This window comes from Camelus bactrianus, chromosome 3 (genome assembly GCF_048773025.1).
Source record: "Camelus bactrianus isolate YW-2024 breed Bactrian camel chromosome 3, ASM4877302v1, whole genome shotgun sequence".
Classification (NCBI taxonomy): Eukaryota; Metazoa; Chordata; class Mammalia; order Artiodactyla; family Camelidae; genus Camelus; species Camelus bactrianus.
In genome coordinates, this window is record NC_133541.1 from 53,849,382 (window position 1) to 53,871,389 (window position 22,008).

Sequence of the window (22,008 nt, forward strand, 5' to 3'; positions counted from 1 at the left end):
CAAGGCACATGGAACCCTGGCAGTTTCCCCCCTCAGGTCCTCAGTTACCGGTGGGGAACAATGAGGCACCATCGCTGGGACTTCCATAAGGATTCAGAGGCACTCTCTGCATGCAGCCTGTGGGTGAGGGAGTATTGGCTGCTCTTCCCTTTAAAAGACCAGAGTGGTTATATTTGAATTGTGGCTCCAATTAAATATTAATTGCTCACATCATTTGTATTCTGTGGCTTAAACAAGTCCAATAAGTAAAATTAATGTGTTTTAGGATGGATAGGGAGTAGGGGCAGAAGACTCTGGCTCATAGGATGCATAGGATCTGTCTCAGATCCTTCTGGAAGCTGGCAGTTTTAAAATAAATAATGTAATTCTTATTTTAATAGCATTGGACCCCTTTTCACAGCACAGTCAGGAACCTTCAACTCCAGTACTTTTTACCTGTTCCATTTGCTCAGGTTCCTAAAGTGCTTCAGGCTGTCTTAAAATCTTGTGGCTGCTACTGGCCCATCGATTGTGCATAATGACAGTAGGGAGAGTTGTCATAAAAGGGTGCCATGCTTAAGAGTAGCAGAAGCCTCAGCTTGATTATTTATAAGCCCACCGGGAGTCCACATGGGAGGGTAAGAGAAGGACCACATGCTCCCAGCCCAGGCAGCCGTCCCTGCACACACAGGGGAGCCTTTCCTGAATCTCAGAGCATCAGTGGGTCGGGAAGGAAGTTGCCTCTGTCTGCCTCACCCTGGCTGGTGGGCCTCCTCCCAGCACTCACCAGAGCTGCCCTTAGCGTGGTTGCCATGAACATGCAGGACCTCTGGCTGAGTGAGCACGTGGCCTTCAGGTGAGCAAAACCAGAACAGATGTTTGTAGTCTTCCTGGGTGGTTAGTTAGAAAAAGGCTCTTCTAATAGAGGAATTCCAGAAAGTTTAGTGAGGGAGGTGGCTACACATGGTCCTCACCTCCCAAGGTCCCGATTCTGCTCTGCTCCTGGGGCCCGACAAGCGTTCCTTAGTCACAGCCATCGTCCCACAGATTCTTTTTGCTTCCTAGTAAAATTGAGACCGGGAAGCCTTTATGGGCTTCTTCCCTCTAGAGTCAAATCGTTTTCCCTCTGGGCACGCAAAGGCCCACGTGTTCTAGCTCCCTGCTTCCCACCCTTGCCCTCTCTGCTCCTGTCATATTCCTCTCCCCTGCAGTGCCTCCTTCCAGACGGCTTTCCGAGGTCTGCAAGTGCCACCTCCTTGGTCTTCCACTTCAATCTATTTACAGTTTCAACCACCTACCTCCTGCTTGCTATCCCCCGTCCTCTGGGGTGGCTCAACTTGATAGGATGACATCCAAGTAGGTACCATTTTCTCCAACCTTAAAAGATATCTCACCCTTGTATCTTTTTTTGGAGGGACGGGTGGAGGGTAGGTAATTAGGTTTGTTTAACGGAGGTGCTATGCACATGCTCTACCCCCGAGCTGCACCCTCAGCCCCACCCTTGTATCTCCTCACCCTGTCTTCTCTCTTGTTAACAATCTCCACAGTTCGTTGTACCAAGAGGACTAGAAGATGCCAGCATACGCTCACCATGGGGTCACTTGGGGGATGACTCAACCTTAGCTGGGGAAGAAAAAAATTTAATGAAAGGAAACTGAAGGTTTGTCGCTTAGAACTACCCTAAAGCTGCCACCCCAGGCTGGAGGCAGAGCCCTGACAACTGCACTGAGGCCCTCCACAGGGTGCTGGCGCTCTCATGACCCTTGGGCGCCAGCTATCACCGTGCCACACCATCCTGTCCCTTTGCTATTTTAGTAGTGTTTCCCCTTACCTGGAAGGAGCTTTCAGACTAACCCAGCATTTCCATCCTGCTACACAGGAATTCTGAGTCTATATGGGCAACTTAAACATTTGGTTTGGGTTTATCTCCAGTAATTAGACTCCATGGGTTCCGAAAGGGAGAGGGTAGGGGCTGCTTCTCATCGCTGAGTTTCCAGTGCCTCAAACTAAGGTGCTAACAAATAAATGAATGAAACACCCCAGGAAAGTCAAGTCATAATCTTCCTGATCAGCAGTCAGCACTGGCTGTGATTAGACCAGCCACAAAATTATATGTCTTAGGTAATTTTCTTGCTACTGCCCTGAAATCAAATACGTTATCAAATGTAAGTTTTAATCAAATCCCTTAGGTGGGGGAAAAACACTGTAATCCTGCCAAGCTCCTAGTTTTGGAAAGACTAGGAGTTGCTGAAATAATACATAATATTTTACTTGGTCTGAAGATGACCACCTTAAGCTTTAAGAGTGTGGGATGCTAGGAATGGGGGAGCCAAGTCTGAACCCCTACTCTTCAGCTGGTGAAGGCGGGGGCTCCAGGGCACCTCACAGTCTTCCTGCTGCTTTAGCGCCACCCCCCTCCAAATCTGTCACACCGTCACCACACACTTTCACTACCTTCTGGCCAAGGGAATGGATGCCAGGTTTCTTGCTTTTTGTGGGTCACCCCCTGTTTGGACAGAAGGTGGCCTTTTTCCCTGGCCTGAGGAGTGTGAGAACTAGAGGCTGGCTTCTGCTGGACATAGGAACAAGTGAGTCTGTGGACATCACACTCCTGCTTCCTCACTAAATAGTAAAGACTGACTAAACCTCAGTTTGCAAAAGAAATTTTAAGGACAGGAAGCAGAGACAGCCCTCTATTACCGCTACCGGCAGCCTGTGGGGAAGCCCCCAGTGAGGGCCACACTCAGCCCCCACTAGGTCGTAACAAGCTCACTCCCGAGCTGCGGGACCTCCTCATCTCTCTGGACAGTGATTTCAAGCAGACAGTGGATGGCAGGCTTAGTGTTGTGTGATAAATCTGGGCTCCAACTAGGTCATCCTAAGGAGTGTCCAGACTGTGTGCCCATCCTGGTGCCAGGCAGTCATGAGTGGCCCTGCGGGGACGGAGAAGGCGGCAGTGAAGGGTGTCACAGGCTTTAAACACTCGGGCCAGTGCTACTCGGGGAATCTGGTCACACTGCAGTATCACCGCTTCCTGAACCCGGGTCTTCCTCATGCTGACCCCGTGGGCAGTCATCTAACTGGAAACAACCCCTTTCATCTCATTTCAAATGTCACCTCTGTGTGACACTGGTCGTCACTTCCTGCCAGAATGTTATTCCGTGTGTTTCCACTGGCCTGTGCACATCCCTCAGCTTTTTATCATATGTTGCTTCGGTGTATTTGTTCAACAACTGTTTACTAAGTTACCTACTAAGTGGCAGGCATTATTCTCAGCCCTGAGGCTACAGTAGGTCCCTAGCAGGACTCTGAGCTCCTTGAGGGCAGAAAAGCTTTCTTCTTGATACACATCACACTCTTATCACTTACCATAACCCTCTGATGGGTGTGTCAGTGTTAACCTTGGGCAACAAAGATCAAGAGTTCAACATATTTCTGGCTTTAAAAGAGCCACTGACTCACTTAGGAACCTAGCAGGAAACCATCGAACTATCAAACATCCATTTCCCATTCAACAGTGGTCTGGGGAAAAAAAAAATCACCTGATGGTGTTTATCTCTGTGCTTCAGAGGTTTGGGATGTAGACTTAGCTCGGTTCACTCTAGCACAGGGCCAGGAGGCTGCCCCTGCCCCGGCACCTGTCTCTCTAGCAAGAAGTGCGGCAAATCAGACAAGGGAGTGACGGGCTTCCTGTATCCCATCGCCATTCTGGGACACAGCTCAGAAAGCATTCCAGGCTTACAGGGGGTGACAGCTTCCAGCAGCAGCTCAGAAAGTAATGACAATACTAGATTAAAAGCAAACTAAGGAGACAGGACAGTCCTCGCATGAATTTAGATCGTCTGTCAGTGTTCTGCCTCCAGGTGGGAAGCCTTGTTAGCTTTCCCATCTCAGTATCCTTTGCTGTTCTTCCTCACCTGCCAGGTCTCCAAACACCGGGGGGCCCTGGCCTCAGGCCTCTGTCCTCCTCTCCATGCTCCTTATTGATCACACTTGGTCCTACAGCTTTAAATGCTACCTGTTGGCTGACATCTGAATTTTCACCTCCAATTCTCAACTCCAGATTTGCAGATCCAGTTCATCCTACTTGAACTCCACCGGGATGTCTAACAAGGTACTTGAAACTTACGTACAAACCTAACTCTTGATTCCCACTTCCAAACCTGGTCTTTGCCCCTCATATCTCATCTCAGAAACAGGAATTCAGTTCTTAGATCTGTTCCGGTTAAAAACCTTAGAATCATCTTTGTCTCTTCTCTGTCCCTGAGAACTCATACTGCTCTGCTGGCAAAGCCTACCGGCCTTCGTTCTGACTGTTCCTGCTCCTGACTGCCCACATGGCTGACTCCTCTCTCTCTTCTCACTAAATCCTACCCTGACCACCCTGCTTAATACTGCAGTTTCCCCCCCTTATCCCAACCCTGCTTACCCTTGGCTACACGTTTTTTCCTTCCATAGGACCCATCACTTTTTAACATATAATTTACTTACGTGTCTGATTGTCTGTCTCGAGCAGCTTGAATGTAAACCCCATGGGGACGGACAACTTAGTGCACTTTATCCCAGCTGCCTAGAGTAATGTCTGACACGTAATGGGTGCTCAGTAAATATTTGTTGCATGGATGAAAAGATAGAGTGCTGTGATGTAGATTGTTATATTTTAAAATGAAGCCATTTTAAGTTCTTGCCAAGTTTTTAAATGGTCGGAAGAAAAGCTTCATTCCATAACGTGACTCCCAGGGGCTGGCCATCCTGGCCAAGAGCACACCAGCCACACTTACTAATGAAACACACACAAGGACCAAACCACGGGACTGACTGCAAGCACTGAAAACCTCCTTTCTGACTACAGAAAATAGATGTTTGTTGGGAGACCACATAGAAAAAAAGTGGTAAGTCAATTGAATGTAGTAAGTTTTCCATAATCTAGAGGTCATTTAGCCTCAAAACTCTGAAACTGTTTCCAACTACGCTTGGCTGTGGCAAGGACATCTGAAAAGTCAAGCTGCACTGACGCTGATGGTGGGGACCGCCCAGGACGCCCGCTGGGCGGGAGCAGCAGTGCAGGGATGAACCTGGGGAAGTTCAGAAACGTGACGAGTGGCACAGGGGTAGTGGGGGAATGAGGAAGGAGGAGGACATGGCCGTTTGCAGAAGAGATAAGGATGGTGTCTAGAAGCAATATGAGCCCGGAGACTGGAAAGACCAAGAGAAAGTGCCAGCACTGAGGCGGGAGTGGAGGACTGCCACCGCCCAGGAAATTCGCTCTCCAGGCAGCAGCCCTGTGGGCTGTGTCCCAGACCAGCCTCGGGTGGGGCAGGGATGGGGTGGAGTCTCCCCTTCTAAGAGGAATAACCTGTGTAGTTATTTAATTCTAAGTCTGGGGCCCTCAGGTGGCAGAACAGCTGATGTCAGGGTGATACACAGCAACCCTATGCCTGCCTATGCTCTTTTCTATCTAAATTTGTAGTTTTCCCCAAGTCATCTTCCATACTGACAGTTGGAAGTCATTTTGGCAGTCCCTAGTAGCTAGTTGTAAGTCATCAACTGCTGTTAGATAGGGACAGTTTCTCTTTTCCAATAAATACTCCAAGGCAAACTGTCAGGTATTAACACTGTGCTTTGAGGAAGGGACTACATTAAACCACATCCAGTTCCCCATCCAACGAATCTACTATCAAGCTCTTCTCTTCCCGAAGATCATAGTATGAACCTGTATGCATCTCATAGGCGGGGACTTTGGAGACACTCTGCAGTGATCATTCTCACCAAGACAAAGCTAAACTAGGCCACATACACTGTTTTAAGCAAGAAGAGAGAAAACAGAATTTCATAGGTAAAAAGTGTAAATAAAAATTACAAATAAATGATTAACCAACTATCCGGAAAATTATCCAGAACAATGATAATAAAAAGTCTTACAGTCTATGCACTTGTCCAACAATAAAACACTGGTTCCAAGTTCTTTTAGATGCTTGAAGTATGCATTTTTGGCTCAGATGAACTCCTATTTGATTGTAAACTTGACAGCAATAAGGAGTATGTCCTATTCCTTGGCTTCTATGTCTCCATCTCCATCCCTAAAACACACTAAGTGCCTGTGACACAGTCCTCTACACATACTGTGTTGCTGACCTACTTCACATGTCATTTCTGATTCTCCTTTCCTTTTGAGTCTTTTCATCTTTGGAAGAACCTCTTAGAAAGATCTTCTAAGGTAAAAAATGGTAGATTCCAAGTAAAGATGACATGGAGTTTAAACTATAAATACCCTCCCCTGATTTTATACATTCACAACTAATCCTTTAACTAAAGCTGGAAGTTTGAGCAGGTGATGAGAACCTTTTATATCGTAATGGTAACTGTTCTAATGACAACGGCAGCCATGAATGCTTACTGAGCACTGCAGTGTGCCAGGCACTGGCTAAGTACTTTAATGTAACTCATTTAGTCCTTGTGACAATCTTATGAGGCTGGTACCAGTAATATTATCCTTGACAGATGAGGAAACTGAGGCACAGGGGGATCAAGTAAGGTTCCACAGCTAATCAGTGGTGGAGCTGGGACTCTAGTCCAGGCAGTACTGGTTCCACAGTCCACTCCAGAGCCCCTGCCCTGGACTGCCGCTTTACTGCAAACCAAAGACTAGCTTCCAAAACAAAAGCATTTGTCCAGCTGAAGAGGGGAAGACCAATATGTACTCAAAAGCTGGCTTGCTTACCCTATGCGAGGTTATAGAGCAGACGATGAACAATTATCAAGTGGCAAACCCACAGGAGTGCTGCAAGGGGAGGATGGGGCGGGGAAGGCTGCGCCAAAACAAAAGCTCACCTATTCTCAGGCCGGTGGATTTGCTAACCCTACTGCAAGACAACGACAAGGTAAAGAGGTTCCATCCACCCTGTCTCTTACATTACAATCTGAGTGTCACCTGGAAATGGCTGCCATTGGCCAAAGAAACTTCTAGAAGGAAAACCTATGAACAGGTCAAAACAATGTGAGGTTCACTATGATGTCCTCTTCTGCAGGATTTGTGTGAGCATGTAAGTGCAAATAAAGCACAAAACCCATCAGACCACAAGGAGAAAGTGTAAGCCGTATAAGCTGCTCACATTCCAGTCTTTGTTCTGAGGGTCTGTGTGCTTGGGAACCATCTGAAATTGCACATCCACCTACAATACTAATGCCATCCATAGAATGAGCCACACACACACACAAAAAAAAAACTGTATCCCATGAACTTGCCAGGAGAGACATCTGCAGCCAATTAGACAAAATCGAGCACCGAGAGCATTCTCAGACAGCCCCCAAATTACATCCTTCCTCCAGCAGGCCAGGCCAAGGTTTAACCATCTCTCCTCCTACAACTAGCATTTCTTAATTCATAGAACAGAGCTGAGGATCTTTGTCTTGCCTCCTCCTAACCCTGACTTCTTGCACCATGGCCAGAAGGCAGTAGGTATGCTGTAGGTTTTAGTTAATCCTGTGTTAACGAGAGATCTGCCTGTCTCGATGTCTGCATTCAGGGGATGCTGCTCTCAATCTAAGGCATCGGGCTCTCATGAAATCTTAGTTATAACAACTGCAGACACCAGGATGGTGGCCCCCAGGGCTCTTCCTTCCATCTAAGAAGAGTTCTGCTCCTTGTCTCCCAAGCCCCCAAGCTAATTAGCAATGGTATTCCAGCCTGCTTGACCTCCAAATGCCAGGACAGGCCGCCCTCCTCAGTACCAAAATGTCGGTTAACCATTCAGAGTCAGAGGAGTATTTAATCAGTACTTATAGATAAGAGTAATATAAATTATTTGTTACAGCATGAATCAAGGGGTTCTGCCCAAGAATTGCCACCTTTGGTTAATCTCTCTTTGAAGTCACTTTGGCCACTAAGCTTTTTCAATGAAAATTTATTCTTTAAAGCCCAAACAGAATTTGGTTTTAGTGATTCCTAGTTTTGAAATAATTCTTACTGGTTCTTCAAATAACCGTTAAGCCCCATTAATGATGACTCCATTAATTATGCTCTAACTCTTTGAGAGGGCAGAGTACATGCCAGAATTAAGCAGCATTTGCTAAATCCTTTACTCTTTCCTAGTGCCTAGGAAGAAACAGTTTCTAGCATGGATTCGTGAGCACAGCACAGACTGTTTCCGTCAGTGAGCAACACTGAGCACCTAGTGTGCACGCAGCAGGCCTCATTCTGAACATGAGAGAGAAGACTGAAAAAGTCACAATCCAGACACCCTTGCTCATATTCTAGCAGAGTGGTTCCCACGCTTCTGGACTTCAGACACTAGCACAATAGCCAGAAAAACACCTGGTAGGTCCGTATTTTTTCTTTTGCTAATATAAGGACACTTAAAATAACCATTATCTCCCCTCATTATCATTTCATAAAATAAAGGGTATTTTAACACAAAAAGGTAAAGGATGTAATCTGAGAATAAAGGACAATTCTTTCAACTGAATACATTTAGCACTATGAAATCTTACTACATTGTTCTTATCTTTCTCATTTTTGCTGAGGACTAGTGGAAACTGCCAGCTAAAGATTGGCACTTGCCATCTGCCTCTACAAGGATGAAAGTCACTAGCCACTGCAGTCACTGATCATCAACACACTCTGAAAGGAATTCAGGGTGGAGATCAGGAATGAGGCACTCTGCTCTGCGAAAAACTGGCAGAACAGGCCCTCAGATAGTTATCTATTTTCAGAAGGTTTTATGAGCCCAAATTCTTTCATCTTCCCATATCTGGAAAAGCACTAAAATCATTAACGTACACATCTGCTCCTTGTGACTAGCAGCAACCTTCTGCAAAAATGTGTGCTCGATTGCCTGTACCACCTCCACCAAAATCACACATATACTGACCTCCCCACCTACTTCTTCAGAGTAGTTACTCAGAGCTACGTGGGACACTGTCTTCTGGGCTATAGTCCTCATTTTGTCCCAAATAAAACTGAACTCAATTCTCATGTTGTTTTTTGTTGACAAAACCTTAGCAGAGTGAACCAGTGATTGTTCAAGGGCAGTAACTAGTGAGTGAAAGGCTGCTGGGTGTGTGGGTGGGTGGGTGGGTGTGTATGTGTGTCTGAACAGTGCCTGTGTTAGGATGGGGACACCTATCTAAGAAGGCTGTTTATTGTGCAAGTAATAGGGTAAAAAGTAAAGAGATTCTGAGTTCTCTCTATTTGGAATTCAGAATCTAAACCTGTTTTCACTGCACCTCATTTTTCAAGTTTCAAGGGTTTATGGACAAGCCAGACTGGGCTCACCTTTGACGTTTTGTAACTCTGCTTCGAAGGCCAGATCAGAAATGGGAGGTCAGTTCACTGGTCATGAAAAGTGTTTTCAGCTGATGACCACAGTGTCTGCAGAGCAGATTATATCTGCATGTCATTATAGTACATATTCTATAGCAGTAGAGGCTTTTAACCAACAAGACTTTCTGAGGGGAAGGAGAGGAAAAGTGAAGGATCAGGTGTCATTTTTTTTAAAGCTTGAATTAATGCTTATACCGTCTCCCTGATGGAGTCTAGTAGGGTACTTGTGTTCTACTAAAAACTCTTCCATGGAATTGTAAGTGGCAAGAAAACTACTCTTGCGGCGGGGGGGGGGGGGGGGTTAGAGAACGGATGACAGAGCAATAAAGAGAATTCTTTGGAAGACAATCAGAGCATAGTTGTCATAAAGAGACTCACAACCAAGGCCCCCAGAGGATGCTTCTGTTACAGTTACTCAATATTGATGACCATCAATTAAGAGCTGCTGGATGCCCCTAGAATATGTGGAGAAGCAATCCGTAAGAAGGTTGCAGTTTCTCCCGCACTGAAGCCTCCCTCAGCCTTTCTCAGCAATGATTCACGTTTATATGCAAATTACTTCCCTGGCAGCTTCCAAAGCCTTAACGCTTACCTGTTAAAATGCATCCCAACAAACTACTTTAGCCAGATTATTCCTTCCCAGGAGTTAGTGGTAAAGTTTTACTTTGCATTCCACGTGAGAAGCTGTTTGCTAAACTGTTTCTATGCAAATGGAAGAAATTTATGAAATATTTCTTGATAAATTATTCATCCAACATGTAGGATTAGAAAGAGCTCCTATTTGACTATGACCAAAATACCCTGACAATTCAAAATAAGCTACCAAAATAAATAAAATGCAGTGTATAGCAGAATAAAAGACTCTTTAAAAACTTAGTGATTGAGCTCTGAAATTTTCAGGACAGTAAATTTCTTGCCAACTAAAGTTCTGGGGTCCAGATAATGTTAAATAATTCCTACAACCAAGCCGGTGCCATCTTTTCAACACAAGGGCCCTGAGGCTGCTTCTAAATTCTGAACATAGAGCCACTGAGTATTTCGGTTTGAAGTTTTTAACGTTGGCTTCATTTTCTCAATATGCGTATTTTACCTTTCACCTGTACTGAGGGCTATCTTTTAGAAAAAGAAATGGCGGGCCATTTAATAAAGCTACTGGCAAGACTAGATACAACAAGTGAACTCAGACATGGCTGCCTGGGCTACAGCACAGTTCTTCCCGGGAAATGCTGATGACACCTAGAGTGATGTCACAGCTTAGCAGAATACCTCCCTTGCACTAAGCTCTTAAAACAGAGTAGCTGAACCGCTTGTGAAAATGTTCAGAGCCATACTTAAGCAATTATTTGTTAACGAAATTTGAACATACATCATCTGTGGCTTCATGATAATTTATGTATACAACTAAGTGGTTACCATAGCAAACCACTATTTATTTGTGTATCAATTGCATATTATATCTGAATTTGAAGAGAGTTTGCAATTTTCTTCTAGATTTTCCAACTGATTCTTTAAAGAGAGCCCCGTCCCTAGATTTGCTCAAATTAATGCCTGCTTGGTCTATTTGCTCTTAGGCAGTTTTCATCTAATGATACAGTTGAATTCTTTGTTCCTTTATATATGATGGTTTCTTTTTGTTTTTGTTTTGTTTTGTTTTTTGCTTTTCTAGGGTATACCTTATGAAACAATGACTCTCTAACATGGCTTGGGAGCAGAAACTCAAGGAACTGTAGACCTGTGTCTACAGGTTTTGGCACTTAGCGGGCATCCAATAAAAGCTCCTTGCACTGAAATTTAATTCTGGCCTGCCTTGTAACATTTCTGCATTCTTTAGTTTTTACCAAGGGATTCCTCAAGGTTGATGAATTAGTAAATGTGTCATCATCATCAGTGGTACTCATATTGATTCAGACACATAACTGACCTAACTTCTGGTGGAGGCATTACCTGTCTGGAGAGCCAGAAATTGAGCGCCTCCTTCTGACAGCCAGAAGCTGCCAGTGTCTGGTTCTAAGGAGGAGTGGGGGATGCTTCCTCTACTTCCCTCATGCCTTTTCTTTGAAGCTGAGCAACGCAGGTCACACTACTTTCTGAAGAGGAAATCAGGTGAGTATTTCAGGTGTAAAATTATGGGGCCAGATCTCTGCGGGAGTCAGGAAACTCGTACCCTCTCCCTGTGTGTGCTTCCCAAGCCCTGTCCTCAGTTCTCTCCTCTCCAGGGACTGACCTAGTCTTTTTGGCTGGGAGTGAATAGACAGGATATGAGATAAGTCAAAATGGATGCTGCGAGCAGGCTGGGCTGCGGTTATCTTGATACTAAGATTATCCTTCACCCTGTGAAACACAGCACCGAGAATGCCAAGCCTCCGACAATGATCGCCGCGTCTCATACACCAATGGGTACTTCCACACGCGTGCCCATCGACCACAAAGCACATCTACGAGCGGCAAAGACAAAACCTTCCGCTGGTCTTCCCTCTGATTCCTCTCCTTTTATTCCTTTCCCTTCTTTTTGCATATTGTCCTTCCCGCTCAGTCACTGTGCAGCGGGCCCTGAGCTCCCCCTGCAGAGAGCGAAGACCATGAACACAGCCTCCAGCCCTGCCCAGCGGCGCCCGAGTCCGCCCCACCACGATCGCTCCAGACTTGGGGAGTGGCTCGCCAAGGCCATCCTGTTGGACTGAAATGGGTGTAGACAGACAGCGGGCTACAGCGAGTAGAGGGCGTGAGAGCCAGCCAGACCCGACGCAGCACACAGCACCCGAGGGGAGACGGAGATGGAGACGGCAGGCCGCCGGGCCGGCAGCTTGTGTGCGGTTCCAACCCCCATGGCAATCCCAGTGGAACAGCCCAAGCCAGCACGAGCGAGCCAACTCCTGAGCTCATGGGAATGGCTCTGTCCCAAACCCGAGTCACTGGGGATTCCACGGACTTCTAAGAGGGCCCTACGTGCACTTCCAAAACCAAACTGCTCAATGCTGTCATGGAAAACCTGCATCTCTGTGTTTGACGCTTTCACTGTGGACCACATCCAGGTCACAACCTAAGGAAGGCAGCTGGCAAAAACGACCCTGCTGGCCGACTCCCCAGCTTTTTTAATGAAACCCAGAGGGATATGAACTGATGTGTGTTTCTGGTCTGACTAGTCCTGGACGAGTCCTCACCCAGTGAAAACCAATCAACTTGTGATTTATTCCGCGAGGGGAGCCTGAGAAGCCACTTGCAATCAGGACTCAGCCGCTAGAAGCCGTCTCCAGAAAGGAAAGAAATGGAGAATGCGTGTGTCAGGGGAAGAGAAGTGAGAGGAAGAAGTTCTTTGTTTTCCTGTCAATTCAGCTGCCATCTTCAGCTTTTAAAAAAATACCCGAGGACACCCAGAGGCATGTCAGAGCCACGGGACTGCTCTGCGCTCTTCAGCTGAAACAGGGGCAACTATTAAGGGGCCAGGGAACGGCTCTGTACGACGGAGTCATGTTTGATTTCAACAGAACAAGGTCAATTCTAAAGACCATAAAAGACACCCCTATTCCTTAGAATGCAGCAATTCTAGGAAATGAAAAAAAATGTACTAAAACCTGCCAAGAAAGCAAAAGTGCTTTAACAGTCATCACATAGCTACCACGTACCATTTACTATGTGCCAAGTATTATGCTTAAAAGGCTTTCTCAACGTGTTATCTAATTGGATCCTCAAAACAACCCTGAGGTGTGTACTACTACTATATCCATCTTCCAAGTGAGGAAACAGAGGCTTAGAGATGGGGTGACCTGGGTCAACATTCCACAGCCACTTTAAGGTGGGGTCAGGGCTGATCCGGTGCCAGGTGAGGCTTGAGCTCTAATTGCTGCGGAGGGTGGGCACTGAACAGCTAGGGCGCCTGCGCACAAGTATGTAGGAAGTGTCAGCTGGGTGCCCACCATGAGGTACGGCCTTGAAGGCAAACCCTGCTTACCTGGATTAGCTTAATAGTCAACAGTTGTCTTTTTATTTTTTATAAGTAACCTAGATTTTGAGATCTCCACTGAAGTAGCAGATTCTAAAATGAAAATGCTAAGATTTGGATGATTTACATTATACTCTGGACAGTGACAGCTATACAAGCAAGCCTGTGGCCTTTAAGCTTAGGTGTAGTAAAGAAATATGCTTACAATATCTTGTAATTTTTCACCCAGTTACGTTTTACAAAAGTGTCAAAATGCAAGTTGTAAGAACAGACACAATCTGAGTGTATTTCTAAAACAGCCTTTTGTTGCTCTGCCAACAGCCTCCTTTCTCACCCTTTGTTTCAATGTCGAATAAATCCAGGGTTGAGAGGGGAGTGTGGGGAGAGGAAAGACTGATGCTCACAGCTGCAGCAAGTACTTGGCTGAGGCTGACCGGATGCTCTTACAGACCAGCCAAGAGGACAGAAAGCAAGCCAGCTGCCTCAGACACTGGGAGGTGGGGGAAGGGGCAATTCTCTCACCACAGATTCAAGGACCATGGGGGCCATTTCTGTTGGCTTGAACTGCCTGGTATAGACCTTTATTAGGGGAGAAACAGCCCACTGAGCATCCCTTACAGATGTGCCCCCCACCCCCCACCAACATAAGGGAGTTGGCTGACCAGCGTTCAGCCCAGCTCTCCCACAGTTCCAGTTCTTAGCCTTAGATCAGTGACCCTTCGAGAGGCACAATATGTCTATACAGGAATTGTGAGTAATTTCAGACTTTCAAGATGCTGTATGTATGCATGGGGAACAGAAGCGAAAGGGCTGGGGAGAAGGATTTCTTTTAGCAAATCAAGACTTTTGGAAGAGACAGGTGACCAAAAGACTAACACTGTCATGGGCGTGCTACCACTTCCTTCTCCCCAACCCTTCTTCCCAGAGGCCTGATACAGAGAAAGAGAAAAGTCAAGAATAAGTCACTGGAGTGTATGAATAATACCTAAAATATGTACTAGTCTTTGTGCCAAAATGAACACTCTTGCCATTTATGTGAAATAGCAAATGAGAGCACCAAAAGATTTGGTGGACTAATCCACATTCTTAGAGACTAAATTCACTGGACTAGCCCCTTATTAAAAACTGCACATAAACAGGCTTTGAGACTAAAGGATAGCTGTAATTTGCTGCAAATTGACTGCAAAAGACGGACTGTGGTGATACAGCCCAAGATGTCCGACCCTACTGCACACTGCTGGAAAGCACTAAGTTTCTCAGGCTGAAAAGCATCCCTAGGGGTGACAAAGCAGGAGTCTCACCTGCATGCCAACATATTGATAAAACTCATAATAAAGGCAGGAAGTCATCCAAAATCAACAAATACAATACAGTCAGGGCAAACTGAGCAGAAATATGCCTCTCTGGTCAACCAGGGCTCTTCCGAAAGATTAATAAATGTTTTGTGCTAGCTTCCCTTCATTGACATGGTTATTTTGACTTTCCCTAAGCTTTGGTAACGTTTTTCAGTGTTTTGTGCGTGAGTGTAATTCTGCCGCCCAGAACAAGTTTTCAGACACGCTCGCATATATGCACCTGCCCGGGAGGCACTGTGCGCCTAGGGGAGTGAAGCAGGGGCATTTCTCTGACAAGGAAAAGATGAACCAGTATGGAAACCTAGCTGAATGTTTCTAGGAGCTGGAAAGCCAAGCTGAAGGAGATGAACTTCCGATTTCAGAAATGAATCAAAAGGGGAACAATAAGCTTCACAGAATAAAAAATCTAAGATCAAAAAAAAAAAAAATCTAAGATAAGAACATGTCTTCCACTCTCCCTATCTTTCAGAAAAGGAATGCCAAGGATCCAGAGAATTGGTGCATTTATCTTGAATGAAACTGCAGAAGCAAAGCTGAAAATCAGGTTCCTGGCCTCCCAAGCCCCGCGAGTGCCTGTGCCACTACATAGTACGGCTGATTTTGGCAGATAACAAGGTGAGGGGCCTGAAATCTGAGTATATCCCCCATACAAACAGAGCAGGACCGTGGAGCAGGTCCTCTGTCATTTCTCTGGGCCTATTCCCACCACCCCCACCACATACTCGCATGGGGCCTCCTAAGATTTGAGAAGAAAAAGCCTTATCTTATCAGCAGTTTGGAAAAAACCTCTTGTTTGACCTGTTTATTTAGAAGCCAGCCCTGCCAAGCTCAGAGTTTGCTGTAAGGCAGGCGAGAGCTAATTCATTTGGGGTCTGTCTGCTTCTTATACGCCTGGATGCCAGGCTCAGTGTTTATCTTCACTGTCAGGAGCCCTGGGCACACAGCTTGAGGATGAGTCACCTGTCCCCTTCAGTGCGGGTGGTAGGTGGATTGCTATTTCTCCTGTTAGAGTTCAGATTAATACATACCTTGGTTCTGGTTGTTTAAAAAGTGAATTTTTTCTTTCCTGAAAATCAGAGCAAGAGTCTATTCCTCTCCTTACTAAAGATGTCTTCAAACTCTGCTCTGTGTGTGTGTGTTACTTCTGCTGCCCAGAACAAGCCCTTGAGCGTGAACAGACTGATACCCTCTTGGTTCCAGATCCATTTTTCAACACCACATGGGACAATCTATGGAAACGTGGTGGCCATGGAACTTTTCCTGGAGCTCACAGCCTCCCATCTGAGATCCCTGTAAAGAACTCACACTGTACTTTCCACCAATTTCTAACAAGCTCATTAGCGAGAAACTCCCAGAAAGTGGAAGAGTTAGTTTGTAATTTCTGATCTGAGTGCACAGAACATTCTGTCAGGCTCTAGGAGACAGACAATTTAAACCAGAACATTATGAAACACAGAGCAGCGGATACTAATTCCCTCTCAGCCAGCTTCTTCCCCTCCCAGAGCTGAAATCATCCTGGGGCTGGGATGGGGCTAAGAGTGGGTGGCAGCACCAGGCTCGCTGCCTGTGAAGGACGCCCCATGCTCACACTCCTCCCCAGCACACGGTGCCTGCTGCAGGTGGGCCTCTCACACTGCAATTCCCCCCTGGTTGCACGACGTGGAAAGCATGTTTTTAATTTAACGAGAAAAGCAAAAAAGGAGTAGTTACTCAGACAAATCTAGCAACTTAGAACCCCAGGAAATAAGCAATGAAGAGGAGCAGGTGAGAGTGGACACTTTGCTTCCGGGGAGTCAAAGTGGGAAAGGGAGCAAGGAGGACAGCACGTTGCTGTTGCCTAGAACCCGACAGAAGACAGTCCTCCTCATGAGCCAGGGAACAGTGGGTGTGCTGCACGCACGCAGGAGCACGCACATGGCTCTCATGTCCCTCCCTCTCCGTGCCCGCTTACCTGCAATTCCTTGTAACAGCCCGCAGACGTTGAAAATACTCTTCTTCATGATGCTCTGCACACACATTGTGAAGACGGACACCAGGGCCACCGTGCAGAGAATGAAGATGCCCAGGGCTAAGAAGATAGCAGTGGCCTGCCAGAAGCCGCTGGCAATCTCGCCGAAGTTCTCAGCGTAGGGCCCGCACAGCGTCTCCCGCTGGAAGTGCTGCACCCCGGGGTTCCGGATGCAGCGGGCATAGATGCCCAGCGTGGGGTGGTAGGGCTCCGGGTAGCCTCCGCCCTGCTCACCTTGCTCGGAGCTGCCGCGGGTCTTGGCTTTTCCAATCAGCCAGTCTGCGCTCATGAAGGCAATGAGCTCGGCGAAAGCCACCACAATACTCAGGAGGGTCCAGAGCATCGAGCGACAGGTGACAATGACATGACACATATTGATGTTCAGGAAGGAAGAAGTCGGGAGTCCGCGGGATTAACAGCAGAAATTCGCCGGGCGGGCGGTGGGGAGGGCGCGCGCGGGAAGGCGGCTCAGGCGGCCTGGGCAGGCGGCGGCCGCTGCTCGGGGGCTCCCTCGTCCCGGCGTCGGGCGGCGCGGTCCGCGGCTGTCATGCTGCCATGTCCGAGTCTGCGGCCGCAGCCTCACCTACGGAGAGAGGGAGGAGGGCGGTTAGCGGCGCCGGCGCCGGCCCCGCCCCTGCCGCCCGCCCGCCGGCGGGTCCCCAAACCCCAGCCCAGCGCGCCTGCCTGCCTGCCTGAGACAGGGCGGCCCCGACGCCAGCCTCTCGCTCACAGCCGCCCCTTCCCGGCCCTGCCGCTGCTTGTGCGCACACAGCCTTGCCTCGGCAAATCCTGGTGGCCGGCCAACACGCCCCCCTCGAGGCGGTGCTGGTGCCTTTGTTTCAGGGTCTCCCTCACCACGCTCCCAGAAGCGTCTGTGGTTACCCTTATCTGTAGGCAGCACGACAGAGGGGGCCAGGCCACTTCCTGCACCCACCCAGGGGCAGCCTGCGGCCGGAGCTCCCGCCCCTGCTGCGCACTCTGCGGACGGGGCTCCTGCTCCGCTGTATCTTATCAGAAAGAGCTAAAGGGCACAGGGATGCAGGCCGACCAAGAAGTGCCTGCCAGTGAACCGTGTCAACGGACTGGTCATGCTTTTTAAAAGTTTACAGGACTCTTTGCCTGCTGTTTTGGTACTAGATGAGCTCAGTTTTGAAAAACTTGCATCAAAAGCTTCTGCTTACCAGTAGAGAGTAGCAACAACCCAATTTTACTGCCCAGGAATCAAATTACCAGCAGAGACAGAAGACTGAGTATTTGCTTCAGAAGTAAAGGAGCATATAAAAGGGCACAATGCTATGATAAGTAATAAAACTTTGCTACCCAAATTTATTTTTCACTCATTTCTCACAGGGCGATTTTAGACAAAATAAACTACACAAATTAAAACTCAAAGAAGGAAAAAAAAAAAAGCTCCAAGAAGAGTTGAGGACTTACTTGGGAACTTATTCAAAACAGAGGCATTAATGACCGTTGACTAAGTATCATTATCGCTGAGAGGACTTGTTGATAACAGAGACTTGCCTGTGAAGAATGTGTCCCTTGAACTGTCCCAGTTCATCACATGTGCCTCTGCCTGAGCTCCGATTCACCCCAGGTCTGAAACTCAACATACCCATTGTTTCTGATCCCACAAGGGCTCATTCTGTTTCCAAGGACAAATGGCTTCATTACCAGAGGGCTTTGCTCTGACGGCTCAAACCTCCTTCAGAGAGGCCTGAACCCTGAAATGGGCTGTGGTGCTCCTCGAAGCCCCATTTTCTGCCTCCCTCTAAGATCAGAAAGAATTGCAGCTTACATCTGACATCTGAGCACATGGCTCTGTTCTGAGTGATTAAATCTTATTAACCGAGGTCATGTCAACTCCCTAAGAACTACAAAGAGCCCCCTGGCATGTGGGCAGCGGGTGGGCAGGGAGATATGGAAGAGGGAGGGAAGGGTCGGGAGAGAAGGAAGTGGGTGTCAAAGCTTCTCCACCATGCGGACCACATTCTAGTGAGAGGTGATAACCTACCTCCCTTATAAAACTCAGGGTATTTAAAAACCCTCCCATCACTGTGCTTATACTAGATGCTGTTCCGGGAAATTAGCTAGCGTACAACTGTGTGTGTGTGTGTGTGCGTGTCCGTGTCCGTCCGTGTCCCCACCACGGACTCGTGTGTGTGTGTGTGTGTGTGTGTGTCTGTCCGTGTCACCACGGACGGGCCACATGGCTCTCAGAGCCTCAGAGTGATCAGCTTTCAGCTTCCTCATGTACCATATGGAGACAAGCATGGTACCTGCCTCACAAGATTATTGTGAGAAAGTAAGAACCTGTGAAGCACCTCACACAGGGCCTGGCATAGTAAGTGCTCAGTAAACATCAACTCCTTTCCCTTAGAAGCTTTTCCCCTAACGTGGGTGACCCTGGTCAGACAACAGTTTGACCCACGGAAGTGCTCGGTGGGTAACAGAAACCTGGCCATTAAGAAGCAGAGAAAGGTTAAGCAGAGACTAGTTAGAGAGGGATGAGGTCACTGGTGTCTAAGCTTCCCTGGTGGGCTTTGAGGGTGAGGTCCTGGTCTTACATCCTATTTGCCTACATCCTAGCACAGCTGACAAGCTCAGCTGGGGAAAATAAATTAGTGTTAGGCCAGAAGCATAACCTACTCCCACTCACTCGTTCTCACTGCGCCCCACCTCAGTATTACCAAATAGAAATGCCTTTTGAGTTGAAAGTTACTGATATAAAAGAGCTTTGGAGGAGACAGTTTATAAGGAAAGCCGTCATTCTGAATGAGAACAACAAAACAAGCCAGGATGACTCCGAGGAGGACCCACACCCCCAACCCAGAAGCTGTGCCCACTCACCAGACTCACAGACACTTTCAATCCACCGGTGGAGAGCCCGCTTGTTAGGAGAAAATGAGGCTCTACAAAATCTTCCAATTTGATTAGAAAGCCAAGTTACTGATGTACCGAGCTGATCTGGATTCCTGCCCCTCTACTGGATCTTAATGAGTGTGCCAAATGTCTACTGTCCTGGTCAGCCAGCTCAGCTCTGAGTCAGGGATAAAATTAGGCTGCAATCTCCGAAGAGAAAGGATGTGAAACTTTTGGAGAAGGAAAGATGCCACATTCAGGATTAGCCAAGTGGTCCACGCCAAATTTAAGGCAGGATTATTTAGGGACCCACGTGCTTAAATTTAGAAGATAAAGTTCCCTGTCCACCTGTGCTAAAACAATCCCCCCAAAACGGCACCAAATTCTCCCATCCACACCAGGGTGGCTGCAATGAGGCCTTCATTCTTTTGTTTGGAACAGGGAGCTACGATGCTTTGGTCTCACCAGCAAGTCTGCCTATTAGTACTAGAAGAGGAATCACCACGATATGCAAGGCTGAATGACAAAAGCTGACTTTCCTGAAGATCCAAGAAGCGTCCGTGGGTCGGTGGGACAGGGGAAAATCTAGAAATGCAGCAAGGGGCTTCTATCAGTGCTCTGTGGTCTGTACAACACCCCAGTTAGGCCATGTCACATACGCAGGGAAAGGCACCTGCTGAGGTTGCATCCACATCAAAGGGGAAAGAGAGCCTTGGCACAGATCGCGTTCACCCAGGGATTCAGCTCCGAGCTCCTCGGCACTGCTTCCACTGCTGTTCACTGTAATTCCTGCTTCTCCAGAGATCACATAAGACCAGGCCCTCTTCTCTCCACTAAATACATTTCTGCTCCAAGATACCTGGCTTTACTACCACATCCTTGACAGTCGTGGATAATCTGGACAGCCTCTGACTTTCAGAAAACGATGCTATGATTGTCACAAAGGTCCACAGAGTAAAGCCTCTTAGGGACTCCTGCAGAAACCTAGAGGAAGACCACAGTCGGAGTACAGGAGGACTGATACATTCGGGGTCCATGGGGGTCCTCATACACGGTTCTCCACAGAGCCCTAACGCTGAAAAGACGGGGGAGGTGTGAGCAGAGCTGAACGGGGCTTGCAACTTCCATCACAGGGTCCTTCTCTTGACTGCTTCCTGCTATCAGTGAGAAGGGAAGAAAATGCACATGAGGCAGAACCGCCCAGGGCCAGATGGCTAGGAGCTTACTGGAACAGAAACCTGGGTGCAAAGTTCAAGTCTTCTAGAAAGGCGGAGGCAGACGGAACCGACTTCAATCTAAGCTGCACCAAAAGCCCACACACACTCTCCCTTACAGCAGCAGCAGAGCCCAAGAATGAGGCCATGCAAACCAAGTTTTGAGGACTGTCACCTCCTCCCTCACTCTGGTTCTGTTTTTCAGCTTCATTATGAACATCTGCAAGCACAGATACGAGGTGGAGAGAATAGACTGAATGCCCAGGCTGAACGTGGCTTAACATGTTGCCGTGCCTGTTCCATCCATCTACTCACAACCATCACACTCACACTCAGACTTCTTTTCTGGGCCGTTTGAAAATGAGTCACAGATGTCGACATTTCACCGCTAAATAGTTTGCATACACCTCCTGAAAATGAGGACATTCTCCTACATCGCCACAATAAAATTAACACACCCAAGAAAACTGACAATAATTCCCTTATATCCAAAGCCCAGTCCACACTCAGATTTCCCTACCCTGCCCCAAGTTTTATAGCTGTCTTTTTAAAAACATGACTCAACCAAGGCCCATGCATTGCATTTAGTTATGTGTCTTTAGTCTCTTTTAGTCAAAAATAGTCCTTCCAATCCTACCCTGCCCTGCCCGTATTTTTTCCCCTTGACATTGACTTTCTTTGAAGACGCCAGACCAGTGGTCTTACAGGATACCCAACGATCTGATCTGTCTATTTCCTCATGGTGCCATTTAAACTCGTTCTCTATCCTATTATAGAGAAACTGGAGGTTAAATCTAAAGGCTAGTTTAGATGCAGCATAAACATTTTTGGTGAGAATCCTTTGTAGGTAATGCCGTGTAATTCCTACTGAATCACAGCTGGAATATGATTGAAGCTGCACCTCAGAATCAGAGTAATTTTACACGTACATACACACAGGCACATGTGTGTGTGTGTGTGTGTGCACAGAAAAAGAAAGACAAGGACAAAAACAAACAGACAGAACAAGCCTGTCCTGTTCCCTCCAGTCCTAAAGAATCCAAATTTGGCTGAGGAAGTGGGCAGAAGGTTGGTCTGGGCAGGACACTACTGTTTAAAAAGCTCGTCAGGGGGCTTCTGATGCCCCAGTTGAGAAGCCCTGTCCTGCAAGATGCCATCCTGGAAGCTGAAGGAACGATTCATCAAAGGAATTTCACTTCCAAGAAATGTTTGCTGTATTTCTTTGAAATAGAACCATATTTCATGTATAACTTATGAAAACAGAGAAAGATCTGTGGAGTCAGGGAGGGAGAAAGAATTTTAAAGAAACACAGCTCTTCTGGGGAGGTCCA

At 47.2% G+C, this 22,008-nt stretch overlaps 1 protein-coding gene and 2 long non-coding RNA genes across 12 annotated transcripts in view; 2 read left to right on the top strand and 1 right to left on the bottom strand.

Moving 5' to 3' along the window:
• Positions 1–22,008, bottom strand: part of LHFPL2 (LHFPL tetraspan subfamily member 2) — a 153,167-nt gene that overhangs the window by 5,930 nt on the left and 125,229 nt on the right. For 8 of the 10 annotated variants that reach the window (XM_074360091.1, XM_074360096.1, XM_074360093.1 and 5 more), the window contains one exon: positions 16,548–17,187. In XM_074360091.1, coding sequence (XP_074216192.1) covers positions 16,548–16,977 — 430 coding nt within the window. In that variant the 5' untranslated portion in view covers positions 16,978–17,187. Of the gene's footprint in view, positions 1–16,547; positions 17,188–17,382; positions 17,512–19,451; positions 19,745–22,008 lie in introns of those variants that run through there. The other 2 variants (XM_074360103.1, XM_074360106.1) reach the window with 2 other exon arrangements.
• LOC123615107 (uncharacterized) lies at positions 6,003–11,096 on the top strand. The gene is made up of 2 exons (XR_006722647.2): positions 6,003–8,296; positions 10,968–11,096. It is a non-coding gene; the product is annotated as an uncharacterized LOC123615107 (long non-coding RNA).
• On the top strand, positions 11,219–15,717 carry LOC141576648 (uncharacterized). Its single transcript, XR_012505067.1, has 2 exons — positions 11,219–13,003; positions 15,066–15,717. It is a non-coding gene; the product is annotated as an uncharacterized LOC141576648 (long non-coding RNA).